The sequence below is a fragment of the Coccinella septempunctata genome, chromosome 9 (assembly GCF_907165205.1).
Source record: "Coccinella septempunctata chromosome 9, icCocSept1.1, whole genome shotgun sequence".
NCBI lineage: Eukaryota > Metazoa > Arthropoda > Insecta > Coleoptera > Coccinellidae > Coccinella > Coccinella septempunctata.
The window spans coordinates 6,779,070-6,797,664 of record NC_058197.1 but is presented as its reverse complement, the minus strand read 5'-3'; the positions used below and the strand labels follow the sequence as shown (position 1 = coordinate 6,797,664).

General features: G+C 38.2%; 2 protein-coding genes across 2 annotated transcripts; both read left to right on the top strand.

Annotated features, from left to right (window-relative positions):
* The first annotated feature begins 402 nt into the window (after positions 1 to 402).
* On the top strand, positions 403 to 1,500 carry LOC123321063 (dnaJ homolog subfamily C member 2-like). Its single transcript, XM_044908568.1, has 2 exons — positions 403 to 866; positions 999 to 1,500. The coding sequence occupies exons 1-2, from the start codon at positions 403 to 405 to the stop codon at positions 1,498 to 1,500; spliced, it is 966 nt and encodes a 321-aa protein (XP_044764503.1).
* A 1,694-nt stretch (positions 1,501 to 3,194) lies between these two features.
* LOC123321061 (dnaJ homolog subfamily C member 2-like) lies at positions 3,195 to 4,735 on the top strand. The gene is made up of 4 exons (XM_044908567.1): positions 3,195 to 3,382; positions 3,812 to 4,313; positions 4,385 to 4,489; positions 4,556 to 4,735. The coding sequence occupies exons 1-4, from the start codon at positions 3,195 to 3,197 to the stop codon at positions 4,733 to 4,735; spliced, it is 975 nt and encodes a 324-aa protein (XP_044764502.1).
* The last annotated feature ends 13,860 nt before the right edge of the window (positions 4,736 to 18,595 follow it).

Sequence of the window (18,595 nt, the reverse complement as noted above, 5' to 3'; positions counted from 1 at the left end):
GAATATGCAAAGCTACAATATATCTTCCCTCCAGAACTATTTTCCAAGTCGCCAAAACCGTTTCCTAAGCCGGTAAATTAGAAGGACCCTTATCACCTTATCTGTCACCATTTACATAAATACGTAGCCCAAATTCCTTGAATTCCCTATTAAAAACGGATAACCTACCCCCTTCGAAGAAAGAAATGAAAAAGTCATTAGGGCCAATAAATCGTTCGGCCAGTTTTTCAATTTGGTCATTTCGGCTTGGAAAAAGTTCGGTGAGGGGTCTCATAGGTAATTGTTCAAAAATTCACTGCGCAAACTTTCAAATCTGCTATAAAACCTCGGAATCTTGGTACATTTCTTCAGTTATTAAGCTACACCAGTGCTAGTCTAAAATTTTTCTAAGTGCGGTCCATCATGGCTGAATCTAACACAACAACCCTCGCTGTTAGATATCGATACGTTTTAAAACGTAATAGCGTCGGAATGAAGGTGTTACAGTTTTTACCACACAATGTTCGCGAGGTGAAACACGACCTAGTGGAATTTAAAGACGACTTGGAGTATCTCAGAAGTCTGGATCCCAAGGATTGGAAACACCAGGACCACTACCGCGTCCTGGGAATCCCGACTTTGAGATTCAACGCCTCCGAGGAAACCATCCGCTCTGCTTATCGGCAAAAAGTCCTGCATCACCACCCGGATAAACGCAAGGCCAAAGGCGCGGAAGTCAAAGCGAACGACGACTACTTCACGTGCATTACGATGGCGTACGAAACCCTCGGCGATCCCAAGAAGCGGAAATCGTACGACTCCGTCGATCCAGAGTTCGACGACGGTCTACCGAGCAGCCACGAAATAAAAAAAGATTTTTATGGAACGTGCGCGTATTATTTCGAGCTTAACGGTAGATGATCGGAGAGGAAGAACGTGCCCAAAATCGGCGGTCCCCGATCAACCATCCAAAGAGTTGAGAATTTTTATAACTTCTGGTACGATTTTAAATCATGGAGGGAGTTTTCGTACGAGGATCTGGAAGATAAAGACGCCTGTTCGGGTCGCGAGGGGAAGACACACGGACAAGCCGAAAGAGCCAGGAAGAAGAAGGAAGAAATGGCGAGGTTGAGGACTTTGGTCGACTTAGCCTACAAGAACGACCCCAGGATCATCCAATTCAAACAGGAGGAGAAGGATCGTAAAATAGAGGCTAAGAAATCAAAAAAAGCTGCCCTCGAAAAACAGATAGAGGACGAACAAAAAGCTGTCAAAGAAGCGAAATTGGCCATGGAAAAAGCGGCGGCTGAAGGAAAGGCCCGAATTGGAGGCGATCGAAAAAAACGAGAAATGCAGAAAAATGCGTTGAAGAAAGAGCGTAAGACACTCAGGGACATCTGCAAATCCAACAACTATTTCGTCGAAAATCCAGAGCAGACCTTGAAACACATAACGGCCGTAGAAACGATCTGCGAAAGGATGAACATCGAGGAATTGAGAGAAATAAACGAGCAAATATAAAACGAACGTAAAACTGCGTTTTTCAGGGCCGCCAAACTGGATTATTCGACCAAAAAACCTGAACCAAAAACAGGGAAGGCTCAAAATATAACCTTCAACGGTATCCATCAAGTGACAGAGGGATGGAACCAAGAAAAACTTAAATATTTGGAGGAAGCTCTGTAGATTATGCCTCAAGGAACCAACCGAAGATGGAAAAAAATAGCGGACTTCATGAACAAACACGATAAATTGAAGAAAGACTGCGGAAAGTTCACTCCCAAGATGGTGTCGATAAAGACGAAAAAACTACACAATCCTGCTTGAAACGAAACCGTTGAATATCCGCGACAAAAAGAATGAATCTTGAGTGAGTGTACCACGACAAATTTAACTTTGAATCGATCGATATACACTTTTCTATTTGTTCAACTTCGAGTTTAATTTTTTACTGAATTATTGACAAGTGCTTTTTATTTCTCATAAACTCGATTTTTTTGCTTCATACATGAAAAAATCATATGAAAAGGACTGGTTTAGTTATGTTTATGTTTGAGTCTTGAGTACTTTGAATAATATGTTTTTACTATCTTATGTTACAACCACCTATGTAATTTTTTTAAAATTTATTATAATAAATAGTTTTACTTTCGTATTTTATTAATTTCAATATAAAAAAGTGCCAGTCACCCAAATAATACGAAAAATAATATTTTATGAAGATTTTTCTCATTAGATTGAAACAGAAAAAAATATATTCATGCAATATTTTAACATAACATGAAGAAGAAAAATTCGTAAAATTTTATGAAAAAATGTTTTCATTGCATTTTGTATTATCAGTTTACCCTCATAAAAAGAATGATTTTTATTTTTAACTCCTGAACTTCTTTAGCTTTGCCGTAAAATTCGAAATTTCAATGAAAAGTCATCGTTGGAATAATTTTTTCGAAATAAGTTTTCAAGTATGTAAGATTAGAACTTTATCGGAAATTATAAGTTTCAAATTGATATTATCTGAATCTGGGTAGTTTTATTCACATAATTTAACATTTCAGTACCTAATATTTGGGTAGTTTCAACGAAATATGTCCGCATGTACATATGTTGATGTTTCCTATCAATATTTTTGGAAGCATATTTGACACCATGTTTCTACACATTCTAATGCATTTTGAGTAAGTATGTTTTCAGATATTGTGTATGGCTCACATTTAACTATAATCATAATATAATGCATCAAGGGCCAAATCATCAACAAAAGGTCTCTCATTTCTGGGCACAAAGCCTGTTAACAAACTATCCTCCCTCAATTAAATAGGAAAAATTGCGTAGCTAATTAAAAAAAAATTGACTTGTATCTATCCGATCATTTTCCTACAAAATTTCCTATAAGATAGTAAATAGCGAGAATATGCGATTTGTGCACGTTAATTTTTATTTACCCAGTATTTAAAATAGGCTACGATGAATTTTGTCTCCAATCAGTACTTATTCTGCTTGTCCTTATGGAATATGATGACAATCACCTTAATATTTCAATTTTATCGACGAATGTATGAACGAAAACAAATCTTCTGATCTTTTATGGCATTTCTACCTTCCATTTGGGTTTCCCGCATAAAAAGGCACCTTTATTCCAAGCTAAGCCAATGATAAATAGAGAAATACAGGATCTACCGATACATCAATATTAGTTACTCAGTTTTAAATTCATGAATCCGAAATTGATTAAACTTAACTCGATCACGTGGAAATGGTCCACGTTTCAACAATTTACTGTTATATATGAAGATAAAGGGGGACATATTTTCTTCACAAATGTACTTCAGTTGTTGTATAGATGTCCTAGAATAAAGAACGTAACCTTCACTTTTAAACGAATAAACGCGAGCGAATGCAAGTAGGTACCTACTTATTGAATTCTCGCTGAATATGCAAAGCTACAATATATCTTTCCTCCAGAACTATTTTTCAAGTCGTCAAAACCGTTTCCTAAGCCGGTAGTTTAGAAGGACCCTTATGTCCTTATCCGTCACCATTTACATAAATCGTTGTCCAAATTCCTTGAATTCCCTATTAAAAACGGATAACCTACCCCTTTCGAAGAAAGACATGAAAAAGTCATTAGGGCCAATAAATCGTTCGAACACTTTTTCAATTTGGTCCATTCGGCTTGGAAAAAGTTCGGTGAGGAAACTCATAGGTAATTGTTCAAAATTCATTTCGCAAACGTTCAATTCTGCTATAAAATCTCGAACTCTGGTACAGTTCCTCTGTTATTTAGCTACACCAGTGCTAGTCTAAATATTTCCTAAGTGCGGTCCATCAGGGCTGAATCTCACACAACAACCCTAGTAGCTGTTAGATATCGGTACGTCCTAAAACGTAATAGTGCCGGAGTGAAGGTGTTACAATTTTTACCACACAAGGTTCGCGAGGTGAAACACGACCAAGTGGAATTTATAGACGACTTTGAGTATCTCAGAAGTCTGGATCCCAAGGACTGGAAACACCAGGACCACTACCGCGTCCTGGGCATCCCGACTTTGAGATTCAACGCCTCCGAGGAAACCATCCGCTCTGCTTATCGGCAAAAAGTCCTGCATCACCACCCGGATAAACGCAAGGCCAAAGGCGCCGATATCAAAGTGAACGACGACAACTTCACGTGCATTACGATGGCCTACGAAACCCTGGGCGACCCCAAGAGGAGGAAATCGTACGACTCCGTCGATCCAGAGTTCGACGACGGCCTACCGAGCAGCCACGAAATAAAAAAAGATTTTTATGGAACGTGCGCGTATTACTTCGAGCTCAACGGTAGATGGTCGGTGAAGAAGTCGAAGAAGTTGAAAATTTCTATAACTTCTGGTACGATTTCAAATCATGGCGGGAGTTTTAGTACAAGGATCAAGAAAATAAAGTCGCCTTATCGGGTCGCGAGGGGAAAAGGCACGCTGACAAGCTGAACAAGGCTGAAAGAGCCAGGAAGAAGAAGAAAGAACTGGTGAGGTTGCGGACTTTGGTCGACTTAGCTTAGAAGAACGACCCCAGGATCTTTCAATTCAAACAGGCGGAGAAGGATCGTAAGTTAGAGGCTGAGAAAGCTAAAGAAGCTGTCCTCCAGAAACGTATAGAGGACGAACAAAAAGCTGCGAAAGAAGCGAAATTGGCCATGGAAAAAGCGGAGGCTGAAGGAAAGGACAGAATTGAAGCGGGAAATGCAGAAAAATGCGTTGAAGAAAGAGCGTAAAACACTCAGGGATATCTGCAAATCCAACAACTATTTCGTCGAAAATCCAGAGCAGACCTTGAAACACATAACGGCCGTCGAAACAATCTGCGAAACGATGAACATCGAGGAATGGAAAGAAGTAAACGAACAAATCAAAAATGAAGGTGAAACTGCGTTCTTCAGAGCCGCAAAACTGGATTATTCGACGGAAAAACCTCAATCAAAACGGAAAAACAAAATATAACCACCAACGGTACCCATCAAGAGACTGAGGAACGAAGAAAAAATCAAATATTTGAAGGAAGCTCTGAAGATTATGCCTCAAGGAACCAACCGAAGATGGAAAAAAGTAACGGACTTCATGAACAAACATGATAAATTGAAGAAGGACTGCGGGAAGTTTACTACCAAGATAGTGTCGATACAGGCGAAAAAACTACAGATTGAAAACTAAACCGTTGAATGTCCGCTAGAAATTTGACTTCGAATCGATATAAATTTTTCTATTTGTTCAACTTCGACTTTAATTTTTTCCTTAATTATTCAACATGATTCTTCGTAATATTTCTCATAAATTGGATATTTTTTGGTCCATTCATGAAGAAATCATGTGTTCGAGTACATCGAATAATAAGTTTTCACCATTTTATGTTACAACCACCTATGTATTTTTAAATGAATTTCTTATAATAAATAGTTTTATTTTCGAATTTTATTAATTTCAATATAAAAAAGATCAATCCCCCAAATAATACGGAAAATAAAATTTTATAAAGATTTACATCAATAGATTGAAACAGAAAAAAATATCTATGCAATATTTTAACATAACATGATGAAGAAAACTACATAAAATTTTGTGAAAAAAAGTTCAAGCTTTCATTTCATTTTGTATTATCAGTTTACCCTCATGAAAAGAATGATTTTTATGTTTAACTCCTGAACTTCTTAACCTTTGCCATACAATTCGAAATTTCATTGAAAAATCGTCGTTGGAATAATTTTTTCCAAATAAGTTTTCAAGTAGGTAAGATTAGAACTTCATCGGGAATTATAAGTATAAAATTTTCAAATTAATATTATATGAATCTGTGTGGTTTTTTTCACATAATTTAACATTTTAGTACGTAATATTTGGGTAGTTTCAACGAAATATGTCCGCATGTACATATGTTTACCTATCCACGAAAAAAATTACATTTTTTGGACCATATATTTGACACCATGTTTCAGCACAAAATATCGATGCATGTTGAGTAAGTATGTTTTCAAATTTATAGCATGTTCTTCGACGAGACATTGGGATACAGGGTCAGTCTTCGACTCGTACCTACAAATATGTTAATAGTAGATTCTTGAGGTCAGAAGTAACACATTTTTCTTATACTATTTTTTTAAGTTTTCCTAATGAGGAGAAAAAAATTACCTTCAGAAAAATTAGTGACTGTGGCACTACACATCTGTGGATATTGCATTCTGCCAAAGTACCCAATTTTTCGAATATTCTAGATATTTTTCATTTTTGAACATCACATTACTCGAAAACGACGCATTATTCGAGAAAATATGAGGAATACTTTCATTTTACAAAACGTTCAAATATTCATTAGGTAGCTTCCATCTTAGTTTCAGGAGGTGGGTTCTTTGAATTTTTGGTATTTTTATGGTACGTAATGGTCATAATGAGAAAATTGGAAGACGTGGGTGATATCTTGTGTTCGGACAAGATTCATCAAATAAATGAAAAACTATATTCCGAAAATCATTCCATTCGATAAAACCGTTTGTGCGAACTAAAATAACATTTTTTTATGGGTTTTCAACAGCCTGTACCTTTCAATACGAGCCGATTCTAAAAAAATGGGAGGGTTAATGGAAATGATGTTATAGTAGATAATACTTGGATTGTTCCTTATTCACCACTTCTTTTCAAATCATTCAAGGTCCATTGCAATGTGGAGTACTGCAATTCAGTGAAGTAAATCAAATATATCTCTAAATAGGTATGTCACAACAGGCAGTGATATGGCGGTTTTTGGCGTACAAAATCCCAATACCAATGATGAGATCACGCGTATCAAATTGGTCGATATGTCAGCTCCTGCAATGAGGCAATTTGGCGAATATTTTCATTTCCGACAGGGCCGCCGCCAGACATTTTGACGCCTCGGCAAAATACAATTTCGCCGCCCCCGCAAAATAATATTTTGCCACCTTGCTGTGACTATATTGAGCTCAAGTACATCAATTTTTATTGAATAACGTACAACCAGTTCAAAAGTAGATATTTAGAAATAAGTGTTTTTTATAAATTGAGTAAATGTTGAATCTAAAAAAACGATAAGAATACAGAAATACAAAAGAGTAGGTTATATATATTCTAACTATGCCGGCGCCGGTATCATACAGTAAAATACATACAGTAAAACGTTTGAAAAATACAGATATACAGGGAGTTTCCTTAAAGAATGTCACTATTTATATATTTATAGGGGTGATTTTTAGGCCCATTTTAAGAAAAAAACTTCATATGAACATATGTCCTAAACGTCTTACCTTTTGAGATACAGGGTGGTAATATTTTCGAAAATAAATAATTTATTATTAATATCTACAATACCACTGCAGATATTTTAATGAAACTTGTCATACATGTACTATGAATCAAGAGGCATTTTTTAATGTATCACTTTTTTTTAAATTTCCACCAGTGGCGTTCGTACCTAATCTGACCTACCTATTTTGGCAGACATTGATGGTACGCCACAGATTCTTCCTGAAATAAAAATTATTTTTGAAATTCCCAATCATTTGTTACCAAAGTTGATCACATGATTTTTTTCGATACGATGCACGGTTTTCGCTCATAAAAATAAAAGACATTTCTCTGCATTGAAATGAATCACATTATATATGTAAGTAAGAAAGAATTGCTACTTATCGTAGTGAGCTGTGGTCAAGAATTTGATATTTCTGTTGTCAAGGCGGTTGTCATTATTTCGTGTAACAGTTCATCAGTCTTTAAATTCAGTTCTTCGCGTCTTATTTATTTTGAAAACTTTACCACCCTGTATCTCAAAAGGTAAGACGTTTGGGAGATATGTTCATATAAAGTTTTTTTCTTAAAATGGGCCCAAAAATCACCCCCATAAATATTGACATTCAATTAGGAAACACCCTGTAGAACTGACCTTCAATATGATTCAATTTGAAATTCTAAACTCCACAGATAAAGAGATATATGAAAATCTACAACAGTCTCAATTCGTATTCATGTACTATTGTACATGTAAGGGTTGAATTCCTCCCAGAAATGAATATTTCGAATTCAGATTGGCAAGCAGAATATAAAAATTATTTCTGAATTATCTTGGAAGCCGTCCCAAAAACTATACAGTCCGTCTGTTCCGATATTCCTGAACAGTACTGTCAGTATTTCGGAGACGATGCCTTTTGGCCCAGTCGTTCGAGTTCTATTGTTATTCGACTGCGGGCCAATAAAACCAGCAATATCGGAACAGGCCCATCGAGTGACGTTTATCAAAGAGACCGACTGGCTACAGAGCATGTACTCAAAAAAAAGGTGAGTGCCCGCTGCGGTGGATATATTTGCAGGCTGACTTTGATAGCTATTTATGAGTAGAATGCGGCATCATCGATCGTTTTCCATCTGGCGGTATTCCCCTTGTTTCTGGTTGAAATGCGTTTTTATTCGGCACTTTGAGAACATATGTGAATTGTTTGGCGACCAAGTGCAGAAAGCCGCCTTTTCGATTTCACTCTTATAATAAGTAATGTTCGTCTTCTCGATTTTGAAGAAAAAAAATTTTAGTGTGAACAAATTTGTATCGTTTTATCAACTGATTTGCCGCCCTGGCAGGGTGCCCGGTTTGCCGGTCCTGACAGCGGCCCTGACTTCCGATACACGAACGTTCTCCGACTGTTGTACACCTGGCAGTTCATCTATAAAATGGACATAGAGTTTACTACAATTGTACAAATATGGCTCAACGAGCTGAAACACCTCCAGCGACAACATTGACCAGTTTTTTTTCCATATGCCAAAGTGATCCATTTGCACGAACTTTACTCTGAGATAACTCGCTATTAAACTTGGAATGCTTTTTCAAAGTCGAAGACAAGGTAATCTGGTGCTCAACAATCCAGATGTGCGTTCAACTGATGCTCTTGGTCGCATTTACACAGTTCATCCGAAAAATGACGAATGTTTTTTTAGTGTATTAGGGTTGATCAATGTATGTATATTGTAATATGTTGGGTAATATATAGATAGATATAGATAAGAACCTGAACTGGTGTAAAGTGTACATATGGAAATGATATTCAGTTGTTGTAATAAATGGTTAAGACATGGACATATTCATTTTTAATCCCTAGTAAGAATGTTACATTGGCGACGAGAAATGGCAGAAGCAATTGTGGGCAAATTAAGAGAATTTAATTTCGCTACATCGGACTGGTCAATCTACAGAGCAAAATTAAACAATTATTTTGCTGCAAATGGGTTAGACAATGATGAAAATGCAACGAAAAGAAGATCAATACTGTAAAATATGCTGGATGAAGAAGCATACAAGCTAAGGTACAGTCTTTGCAGTCCAGAAAAACCTGAACAAAAATCGTTGGATAGTTTGATTCGTCTTTTCGACAAGCAGATGCTACCTCAAGAAATTCCATTAGCTGAAAGGTACAAATTTCATCAAGCAAAAAAAACAGAAGAGGAGTCACCAAAGGAATGGGCGGCACGCATTCGTGGTGTGGCAGTTCGATGTAAATTTGGTACCGAACTTGATATTTGTCTGCGTGATAAATTTTTCTTTGGCTACGAAAAAGGTCCAGTGTTGAATAGATTTCTGGAAGAGAAAATTACAGTTTCCCTAGAAGAAATGATGGCGTTGGCTGAAAACAAAATGGCGGCTCAAAATCATTTTCAGCAGAAAATGGCTGCAGGAACCAGCAACGTGAAGACGGAGTCATTGCAGTATAAGTACTGCATAAGTCTGCGCTCTAAGGAGCGCAGACGCGGAAAAAAGGAATCTGGAAACTCGAGGACGGGGACACAGACAGCCAATAGCTGGGCATACACTGACGTTATTTTGGAGATGACACGCCTTTTACGGCATTATTGAACGTGCTTGAATGACTGGCCTCACGCGGCACGATCAAACGTAAGGGAATTTAAAAGATGATTTTATTTGGAGGGTGGCGAACCTCGTTCCAAGCTACCAACCATTTATCTACGCGCCATTGCAGGGTACGCTTCTGAATTTTTGAGAGGAAATTGTAATTAGAAAATAAGACATGACTGATTTCCGTCAATTAACGAAGGAATTTATCACAGAATACATCGAGATGTATAAATCTCATCCAGCATTATGGAAGGTAAAGTAGAAAAAATATGTAAATAGAAATTCAAAAAATAGAGGATATGATGAATTAGTGGTGCTCCTTTCGTAAGGAATTGAAGAAAATTGAAAAATTCAAACGAAGTGGAGCATCTACTCATGAGCAATACGTGCCAAGTCTTTGGTATTTCGACCTTTTACTATTTACCCGAGACTATGAGATACCCACAGACAGTGTGGACAATATGGCAAACAGTCCTACAACCCCAGAAGATACTTGCTTGACTGACGCTGACGATAATAATAATAACTAATAAATAAATAAAATTCTGTGGTCAAAAGAGAACTGCACTTTGATGTGGCTGAAAAGGAGAGAAGGAAGTCAGGAAGCAATGAAACGGTTTGTATTATTTTATAATTTATTTATTGTTGACAATTGGTTTTTCAACTCGAATTGTCTTTAAATGTCAGAATAGTTTTCAATGAAAATTTAGGATTTTCTTTTATAAAGCATGTCTTTTTGCCATGAGACTGCAGCTTCTCCATTGAAGTACGTAACATAATTGTCGCGATTGGATTTTGCGGATGAGTAGGTGCTCTGACGTGGAGTACTTTTTAAACCAACCATTTTCACTTCATTTTCTCGCCATTCGGCATTGTGCCTTATTTCGTGTGACGTTGAATTTACAAAATAGAAAGTATTCCCACCAGCATATGATCCTGTTTGTTTTTTTTTTCAAGAAATTATGAAGTACACATATTGCCATAATGAAGCTCCAAATTTTTTCAACTCCTACATTTATAGGAGTATGTAAAATGCGGAATTCGCCTGCAATCAAACCAAAAACGTTCTCAACAACATTCCTTTCCCTTGATAATCTATAATTATGAATAAGCCTTTCATTCGTAAGATCACGTTGTGAAAACGGTTTTAAAATATTTTCATGTAAAGAGAATGCTTCATCTCCTATGAACACGAAATTTAAACCTGAAATAGTTTCTGCATTATTATGCAACTTGAGTTTATTTGAAATTAAGTGTCTGAAAAATGTGGTTTGTTCGAGTACTCTTCCATCTGATATCCGACCGTTCTTTCCAACATCAATATACAAGAACTCATAGGTACTGTGAATTTACAATTGCCATTAAAAGAATACTATAAAAATTCTTATAATCATAATACTGTTCACCTCTGTACCAGTCCCACAAACCTTAAAAATTTTCAAGAACAGACTGATAGATTCTCCACTTTCTGATGACTTGACTGAGTGTGCGTACCAGCTCACAGAATTATGCCTTCAACAAAACTTCTTCAATTTTGAGGGTGAAATCTTTTCTCAACAGAAAGGACTTAGTATGGGAAACTGCCTTTCCCCTCTTTTCGCCGAACTTTTCATGTCCTACTTCGAGAAAATGCTAATTTTTATAGTGAACAATCCTTTCAAAGATAAAATCCTTTTTTGGTTTAGATATGTGGATGACATCCTTATAGCATGGATTGGTAGCGAAGAGGAACTGAGAGAGTTCCACAATTGGTTGAACGGACTCCATTTGAACATAAACTTCACGCTGGAGCTGGAATCGGATCGTGAAATAAACTTCCTGGACCTCACAATCAGGAGAGAACAAAACAAGTTGACGTTCAGTATATATAGAAAACCCACGCAAACTTCCACCAAAATTAGTGAAACATCATGTCATTATATGGGTCATAAGATGGCAGTCTTTAACTCTAATATCAATAGGCTACTTAATATTCCTCTAAGCCAGGAAGCTTATATTGAGGAGGTGAACACTTTAAAATATCTGGCGGTAGAGAACGGATATTCCCCGGGAATCATTGATCGACTTATTGATAAGGCAAGGAGAAGACGGACCACAGAAGAACCGAACTCAAGAACTCCGGGAACTGTGATAATTCAAATCGGAAATTCTGTTGCATTCCGTTCTACGGGGGTATCTCATATAAAATGAGAGCAACGTAGTAAAGCAGGTAGAGGACACTAGAGTGGCTTTCAAATCCCAGAATACCCTACACCAATCCCTCATCAGGAACAAGAGCCCAATCGACATGTTGGACAAGCCGGGCGTTTATAGATTGGAATGTGGTGAACCAGGTTGTAATGTCGTTTATGTGGGGAGAAGCGGCAGATCCATTAGAACAAGGACCAAAGAACATCTGGCTAGTGCAAATAACCCAAATAATGACAAATCAATTTTTGGTTGTCATTTAAGAGAAGAAAAATACAAGTTTGATTTAGAGGAGAACACCCATCTAATTCATCACTGCGAATTCAACCACAGACAAGAAATTCTAGAAGAATTTACAATTTACAAACACCTCAAGAGTACAGAATACAAAGCGTTAAATTCGATGTTGACGAACAACATAAAGGACACTTATAAACTCTTATATTGATTCTCTCTGCCGACGCCACTGTTCTCGCTTAAGAGAAGAAGAGCAGGAACCTGTCTGCGCGAATGTAGTTTTTCGTCTTCCGTTTGTGTTTTGTTTATCTGTCATATCTTTCATTTTATATGCTCACTTGATCTAGATCCAATTTTATGTGTACTTTTTGGCTTTTACCTTTTGACTGATATGTTTTTTACCGTATGACTTTGGAACCTAAAATCGTAAGTTTTGCATTGTAGGTTATTTATTTTGTTTATTTCTTTGTTAGCAAACTTTGTTAGCAATTTTCCAACTAAAACCTCAATCGGTATTTCAGAGTCCCTTGGTTTGATAATGGCGATTAGCCGAAACATGTCACCGGATGATTAAATAAATGGTTCCACAAACAGAAGTGCTTAAAAGACTTTTCCTTTTACTTCATACCTAGCGCTTCATTATGGGATTTTATGAGTTTATTATAATACAGGGCGCTGGTGAAGTTTTTCAGTTTTTCGGCATATTGGAACTGAAAAATTGTGGAGAAAACGTATTATAAAACCTTGCTAAATATATATTTCTGTTATAATAACAATAACAAATTAGAAAGACATTCTGTAACTAGCGAGCCAGCGGTTGATAGGGGCTAGTTCTTGAACTGAGCAGGGAACTGGTGGAGCCGATCTACCGACGGTAGTTATTAGAATTAGAAAGTGAAAACTGTAACGGAAGATCGCAAATGAGCGGAGTAGAGAATAAAAGGAACAGAAACGAGGAATACGAAGAAGTGTTCGGGGGTGGTAAAAAGATATTGAGATCGCCTACATACAAAGAGCGTGAAAGATCAAGATATTTAGTTTCAAGATAGCGTAGTATCAATCACAATACATTTTATAATTTTGAATGACCGAATATGGTATAATTGTTGACTACATACAACATAATATTTCCAATGGCGTCTGATCACAAAACAATTATTTATAAAACTTGATCCACAAGTGGGGCATATCAATGGTTCATTTACTATTAGACAATAATACTTGCAGATGAAGAAAATGTTGAAATTATGATGAAGAACTACATACAGGGTGTTTTTCATGGGTTCGAAGGTCAGCCTCACTGAGTCCGGTCCTGATTTTTCTCAAATTCTCTTGTTCTGTTTCATTGGAACTAACAACTTCAATCTAAATATAAATTTCCAGTTGAATCGATAGACAATTTTTAGGAGTTTTATCCAAATGAAAATTTTGGACCTCAACATCAACACTTCAGAAAACATTTCAGTTAACCCCCTTTATAACGGAAACGGTGTACTTTAGGCACCAATATAGGGTATTTTTGAACACAGCTTATTGCCTTCTATTCACGGTTTTCATTTGTCCGTTAATTGGTGAAAGACCCTTCATCATAAATTCATAAATATTCTTAAAGTTTTTCTGTTGACATTCTCACTAATTTTTTTTTATAATACATACTCTTGTTTTCGTCCATGAAGTATTTCATTCATTCATTGCTATATGCCGTTGCCGGGAATGAATCTACAAAAAGACGAAAAAAGGGAAAAAAAAGAGGTGCAAACAGACTCATAATCTTTTCAAGGCCAATTGCGACTGTGTGCTCTCCTGTGACTAGAGACCCATCCGTGACCTACATATCCTACCCCACTCCGGACATGGATAGTCACCAACCAGGTGACTGTATCCTTCTCAAGTCTCCATTATAACTGTGTACCAAAGACCTCCACTGTGACCTGTCTAACGCTAGTTGTTCCCAGTTATGATTGGCATTAATTGATTTTAGGGATTGATGTAGTGTATCCTTAGACCGCTTATACTGGCCTCCTGGTTTCCGGGCTCCCTCAGTGAATTCGCCATATAGAGCTATCTTGAGGAGTCTTGTTTCTTGCATCCTCAGAATGTGGCCGCTCCATCTGAGTCGGGCCCTCGTTACTTGAGTCTCAATTGTTGTACAACTCGCGCGCTGCATTCGAAACTTTGTGGAACCATCTGATGTGCATTATCTGTCTTAGATGACGTTGTTGCGTTTGTTCAAGCTGTTTAATATGTCGCCTGTAGGGCGTCCAGCTGTCGCTTCCGTAAAGAAGCGTTGGGAGGACCACTGCCTTGTAAACAGCTGTCTTGGTCTTCAGATTGAGGTCGTGGTTTTGAAACACTCTATCCTTTAGCTTCCAGAATGCCCGTGACGCCGAACTGATACGGTTTTGTATTTCCGTGTCAAGGTTAGCCCTAGTATTTATATAGTATTTGAACTGCTCGACCTGTGCTAGAGTTTCATTCTCCAGGCTGATATCTGTTTGAAGGCTTTCTGGCGGACTTACCAGGATTTTGGTTTTGTCGATGTTGAGTCTAAGGCCTAAAGCTTCGTATATATGTTTATAGGTGTCCAACATTATCTGTAGATCCTCCGAGCTGTTAGCGATAAGTGAACAGTCGTCTGCATATTGAAGTTCAGTGATAAACTTGGTACTGGTTTTTGCTCTGAGGCGCTTCAGGTTAAACAGGCCTCCATCAAATCTGAATCTTATTCCAACACCTCTTACGGGCATACTCATGTCAGCAATTATCGACACAGCTATGGCGAAAATATTGAACAGTAAGGGTGCTAATACGCAGCCTTGTTTTATTCCAGAGTTGGTTGAGAAATGGTCGGTTGTAGAACCATTGTGCTGTATTCTAGCGGTGTTGTTGGTATTGTTGTTGGTATGAAGGCTTTCACACACTGCTAAGAATTTTTCGGGTACTCCAAGATGTGCCATGATTTTCCATAGCGCTCTCCGATTCACCGAATCGAATGCCTTACTTAAATCGATGTAGGCTGTATAAATCCTTGATTGTTGTTCACGGGCCTTCTCTTGCAGCTGTCGCAGTGTGAAAATTAGGTCCACCGTACCTCGATTTGGTCTAAAGCCGCACTGGGATTCAGGTAACAGCTGACGATTAGCCATAATCTTCGAGAGAATTTTTCCGGCCACACTAAGTAACGATATGCCCCTGTAGTTGTTGCAATTCGACGTATCGCCTTTGTTCTTATAGAGGTTGATAACTAAAGCGTCTCTGAAGTCTTGTGGCACATCTCCCTGTTCCCAGATCTTGCGGAATAGTGTTAGGAGACTATTGACAATGTCTTCATCCAAGGCTTTGAATATCTTCGCTGGAAGGCCGTCTAGACCAGGTGACTTATCATTTTTCATATTTTTAATCGCACTTATGATTTCCGACATTTAGATTTCGTCATCAAGCGATGTCATCGGACTATACGCGGGGAGCAGGTCTAAAATGGATAAATCCGAGTCGTTATTCTGATTGAAGACCTGTGAGTAATGCTCCTACCATCTTTCGAGAATTCTTCTATCATCAGTTAGAATAGCTCCATCAGCATCTCTTATAGGAAAGTTAGCTTTTCTGCTTGGACCATAAACAGTTTTAATAGCTTAAAAAAACGCCTTTTATGTCAATAAAACATCCAGGCTTGTTAATTGCTGTTTTCATCGCTTTGTGTTTTGCCTCCAGAAGGGGTGCGATATGAGTTTCTTTGTCGGCGAACCAGTCTGGGGCTTTTCGGGAGCGTTCTGTGCACAGTATTTCTTTCGCTGAATTTGTAAGAGATGATTTGAAGCGAAGCCAATGACTCTAAATGTCGTCGGTATAATCCGGTGGTGTTAGGCTATCTTTGATGGCAGCTGTGAAGCTCTCCTTTGTAGAAGGGTTTTGTAGTTTGGAGATTTGAAGGCGCTCTCTTAGTAACTTTGGCTTGCGTTGGTATTTTGGGAGCATTGAGATCTTCATTCTCGAGATTACCAGCCTATGATCAGTCCAACACTCCAAATCTGCTCTGGGTTTAGTGACCAACACCTCTTTGAGATCTTTTCTTCTCACGATCACATAGTCGAGAGTGTGCCAATGCCCTGAGCGGGCATTGAAGTCTCCAAGGAGGATAATTCGTTCCCGTTTTGGGATTTTACTAAATGTAGCAACGAGTGTTTCGTAGAAAGTGTCCTTTGAGTTGTCAGATGAGTTCAAAGTGGGTGCGTATACTGCAATGATGTTCACAAACGTGTTATTCGCTGCAGGAAAGCGTAGGGTCATTAAACGTTCTGAGATGCCAACTGGATTTTCGGTTAGTTTGGCAGCCAGGTCGTTTCTAATGGCAAAGTCTACACCATGTTGTCTGATTTGGCCTTCTGGCAAGCCCTTCCAGAAAAAAGTATAAGTATGTTCTACCAAGCTACCTTCGTCCGAGAAGCGTGTCTCGCTTGAGGCAACTATTGCAATGGATGTTCGTTGCAGTTCCTTATCGATTAGGGCAGAACGCCTTTCTGGTGGGTCGGCCTTGGGTTTGTCTAGCAAGGTTCTAACGTTCCATGCTGCAAAAGCTATGTGCTTTTCATTGGTTGTTGTACGATGATTCACTTTCTCAGGCACCCTTTCCCGGAGATCCGAATGGGAGGGTATTTTACCTCCGGATACAAATTTTGTCCTGTTCGACTGATCCATCTTTTTGTAGGAGCTGCGTTAGAAGGTGTTTTAAAGCTGCACTGGTAAAGTCGATGCCAAGTCGTCCGGTAATATTCACCCGTTCTGAAATCCTGGGAATGGGAGATGCCCGTGTGTAATTTAGCCTGTAATTAGGAACACTGAGGAAGGCAGACCCCCTAGTATTTCTGGGTGGAACGTGAAAAGCAAAGAGAGAAAGAAGCTCAGTCGTCGACAGTTTTTCCATAAAAAGCCTAGTGAAAAGCAATACGTCGCTCCTAATCCTACGCGTCTTCAAAGTTGGTACGTGAAGTACAGATCTCACGTGAGTTGCCGAAAAATTTAATCGAGAAATGCCCATTCTATGAGAAATATTGAGAAGAAATTTATTCTAAACACTCTCGATCATGTCGCTGGCCTGTGAAGTATAAGGACACCACACAGAAGATACAAACTCAAGATGAGGTCTTACTAAAGTTACATACAGATGTTTTATAGTGTTGATATCACTGAATTCATGGGAATGTCTCAAAACAAAACTAAGCGACCTCAAACCCTTAGCAACAATATCCTCTATATGCAGACTGAAACTCATCTTGAAGTCATACAAAACACCTAAATCCCTCACCACACCAACCTCAACCAATTTCTCTCCTCCTAAAAAATATCGAGAATGGAAAAAGCATCCCTTTCTTAATATTGACATGTGTTTTCATTTGTCAATATTAATAAACACAGCATTTAACCTGCACCACTGTTCGAGTCTCTCCAGATCAGATTAGAGATTGAGCATATTCAATAAAGTTTTGATTACCAAAAATATCTTCAAGTCATCCGCGAAAAGGAGGAACCTTGCGAATCTGAAACATGTCTTAACGTCATCAATGTTCATTAGAAACAGGAAAGGCCCAAGGTGCCTGCCCTGTGGAACACCCGACCGGATCACATATGACAAGGAGAAAGAAGCCCTAACCTTAACCCTTTGCGAACGACTATCTGAGTATGACATTAACCAACTGAGCAATCTGCCCGAGATACCAAATGCCAATAGCTTTCCCCTCAAGATACCATGATTCACCTTATCAAATGCCTTGGAGAAATCCGTATATATGACGTCAACCTGCTTTCCCCCCTCCAAAGAATCCATAACATACTGAACAAACACAAGGAGATTCGATTCAACGCTTTCAACAAACAAAACCGTGCTGCTGTTCTGATAGCTTAGAAGATATGTCTCTGCGCAATCGCTCCTCCACTAAGGATTCAAAAACTTTCGTTATGGCACTAATGATGCATATAGGTCTATAGGTAGTTTTTAATGTCAGATCTGTCACCAGATTTGTACAAAGGTTTAACTGTACTGCACTTCCAATTTTCAGGAAAAATACCTGTACTTAAAGACATATTAAATATTATCAGAAGTGGAAGAGCAAGAGATGAGGAACAGTTCTTCAGAAAAAAGGGTGGAATCTCGTCAGGTCCAGGACCTTTGTTGGTATCTAGCGAATGCATTCGACCCAAAACCTCCTCAACTGAAAAAGATAAAATATAATCTCCAAGTTGACCGCTTGACGACGGCACCGTACACCCACATGTAGGATCAAAAGTTGGTAAATATGCTGTTTTAAAA

Coding starts and splice junctions, on each gene's coding strand:
- LOC123321061 (XM_044908567.1), top strand. CDS start 3,195: ATGAATCCGAAATTGATTAAACTTAACTCGATCACGTGGAAATGGTCC. Junction 3,383..3,811: donor ATAAACGCGAGCGAATGCAA/GTAGGTACCTAC, acceptor GCGGTCCATCAG/GGCTGAATCTCACACAACAA. Junction 4,314..4,384: donor AGCTCAACGGTAGATGGTCG/GTGAAGAAGTCG, acceptor CGGGAGTTTTAG/TACAAGGATCAAGAAAATAA.
- LOC123321063 (XM_044908568.1), top strand. CDS start 403: ATGGCTGAATCTAACACAACAACCCTCGCTGTTAGATATCGATACGTT. Junction 867..998: donor AAAAAAGATTTTTATGGAAC/GTGCGCGTATTA, acceptor TAAATCATGGAG/GGAGTTTTCGTACGAGGATC.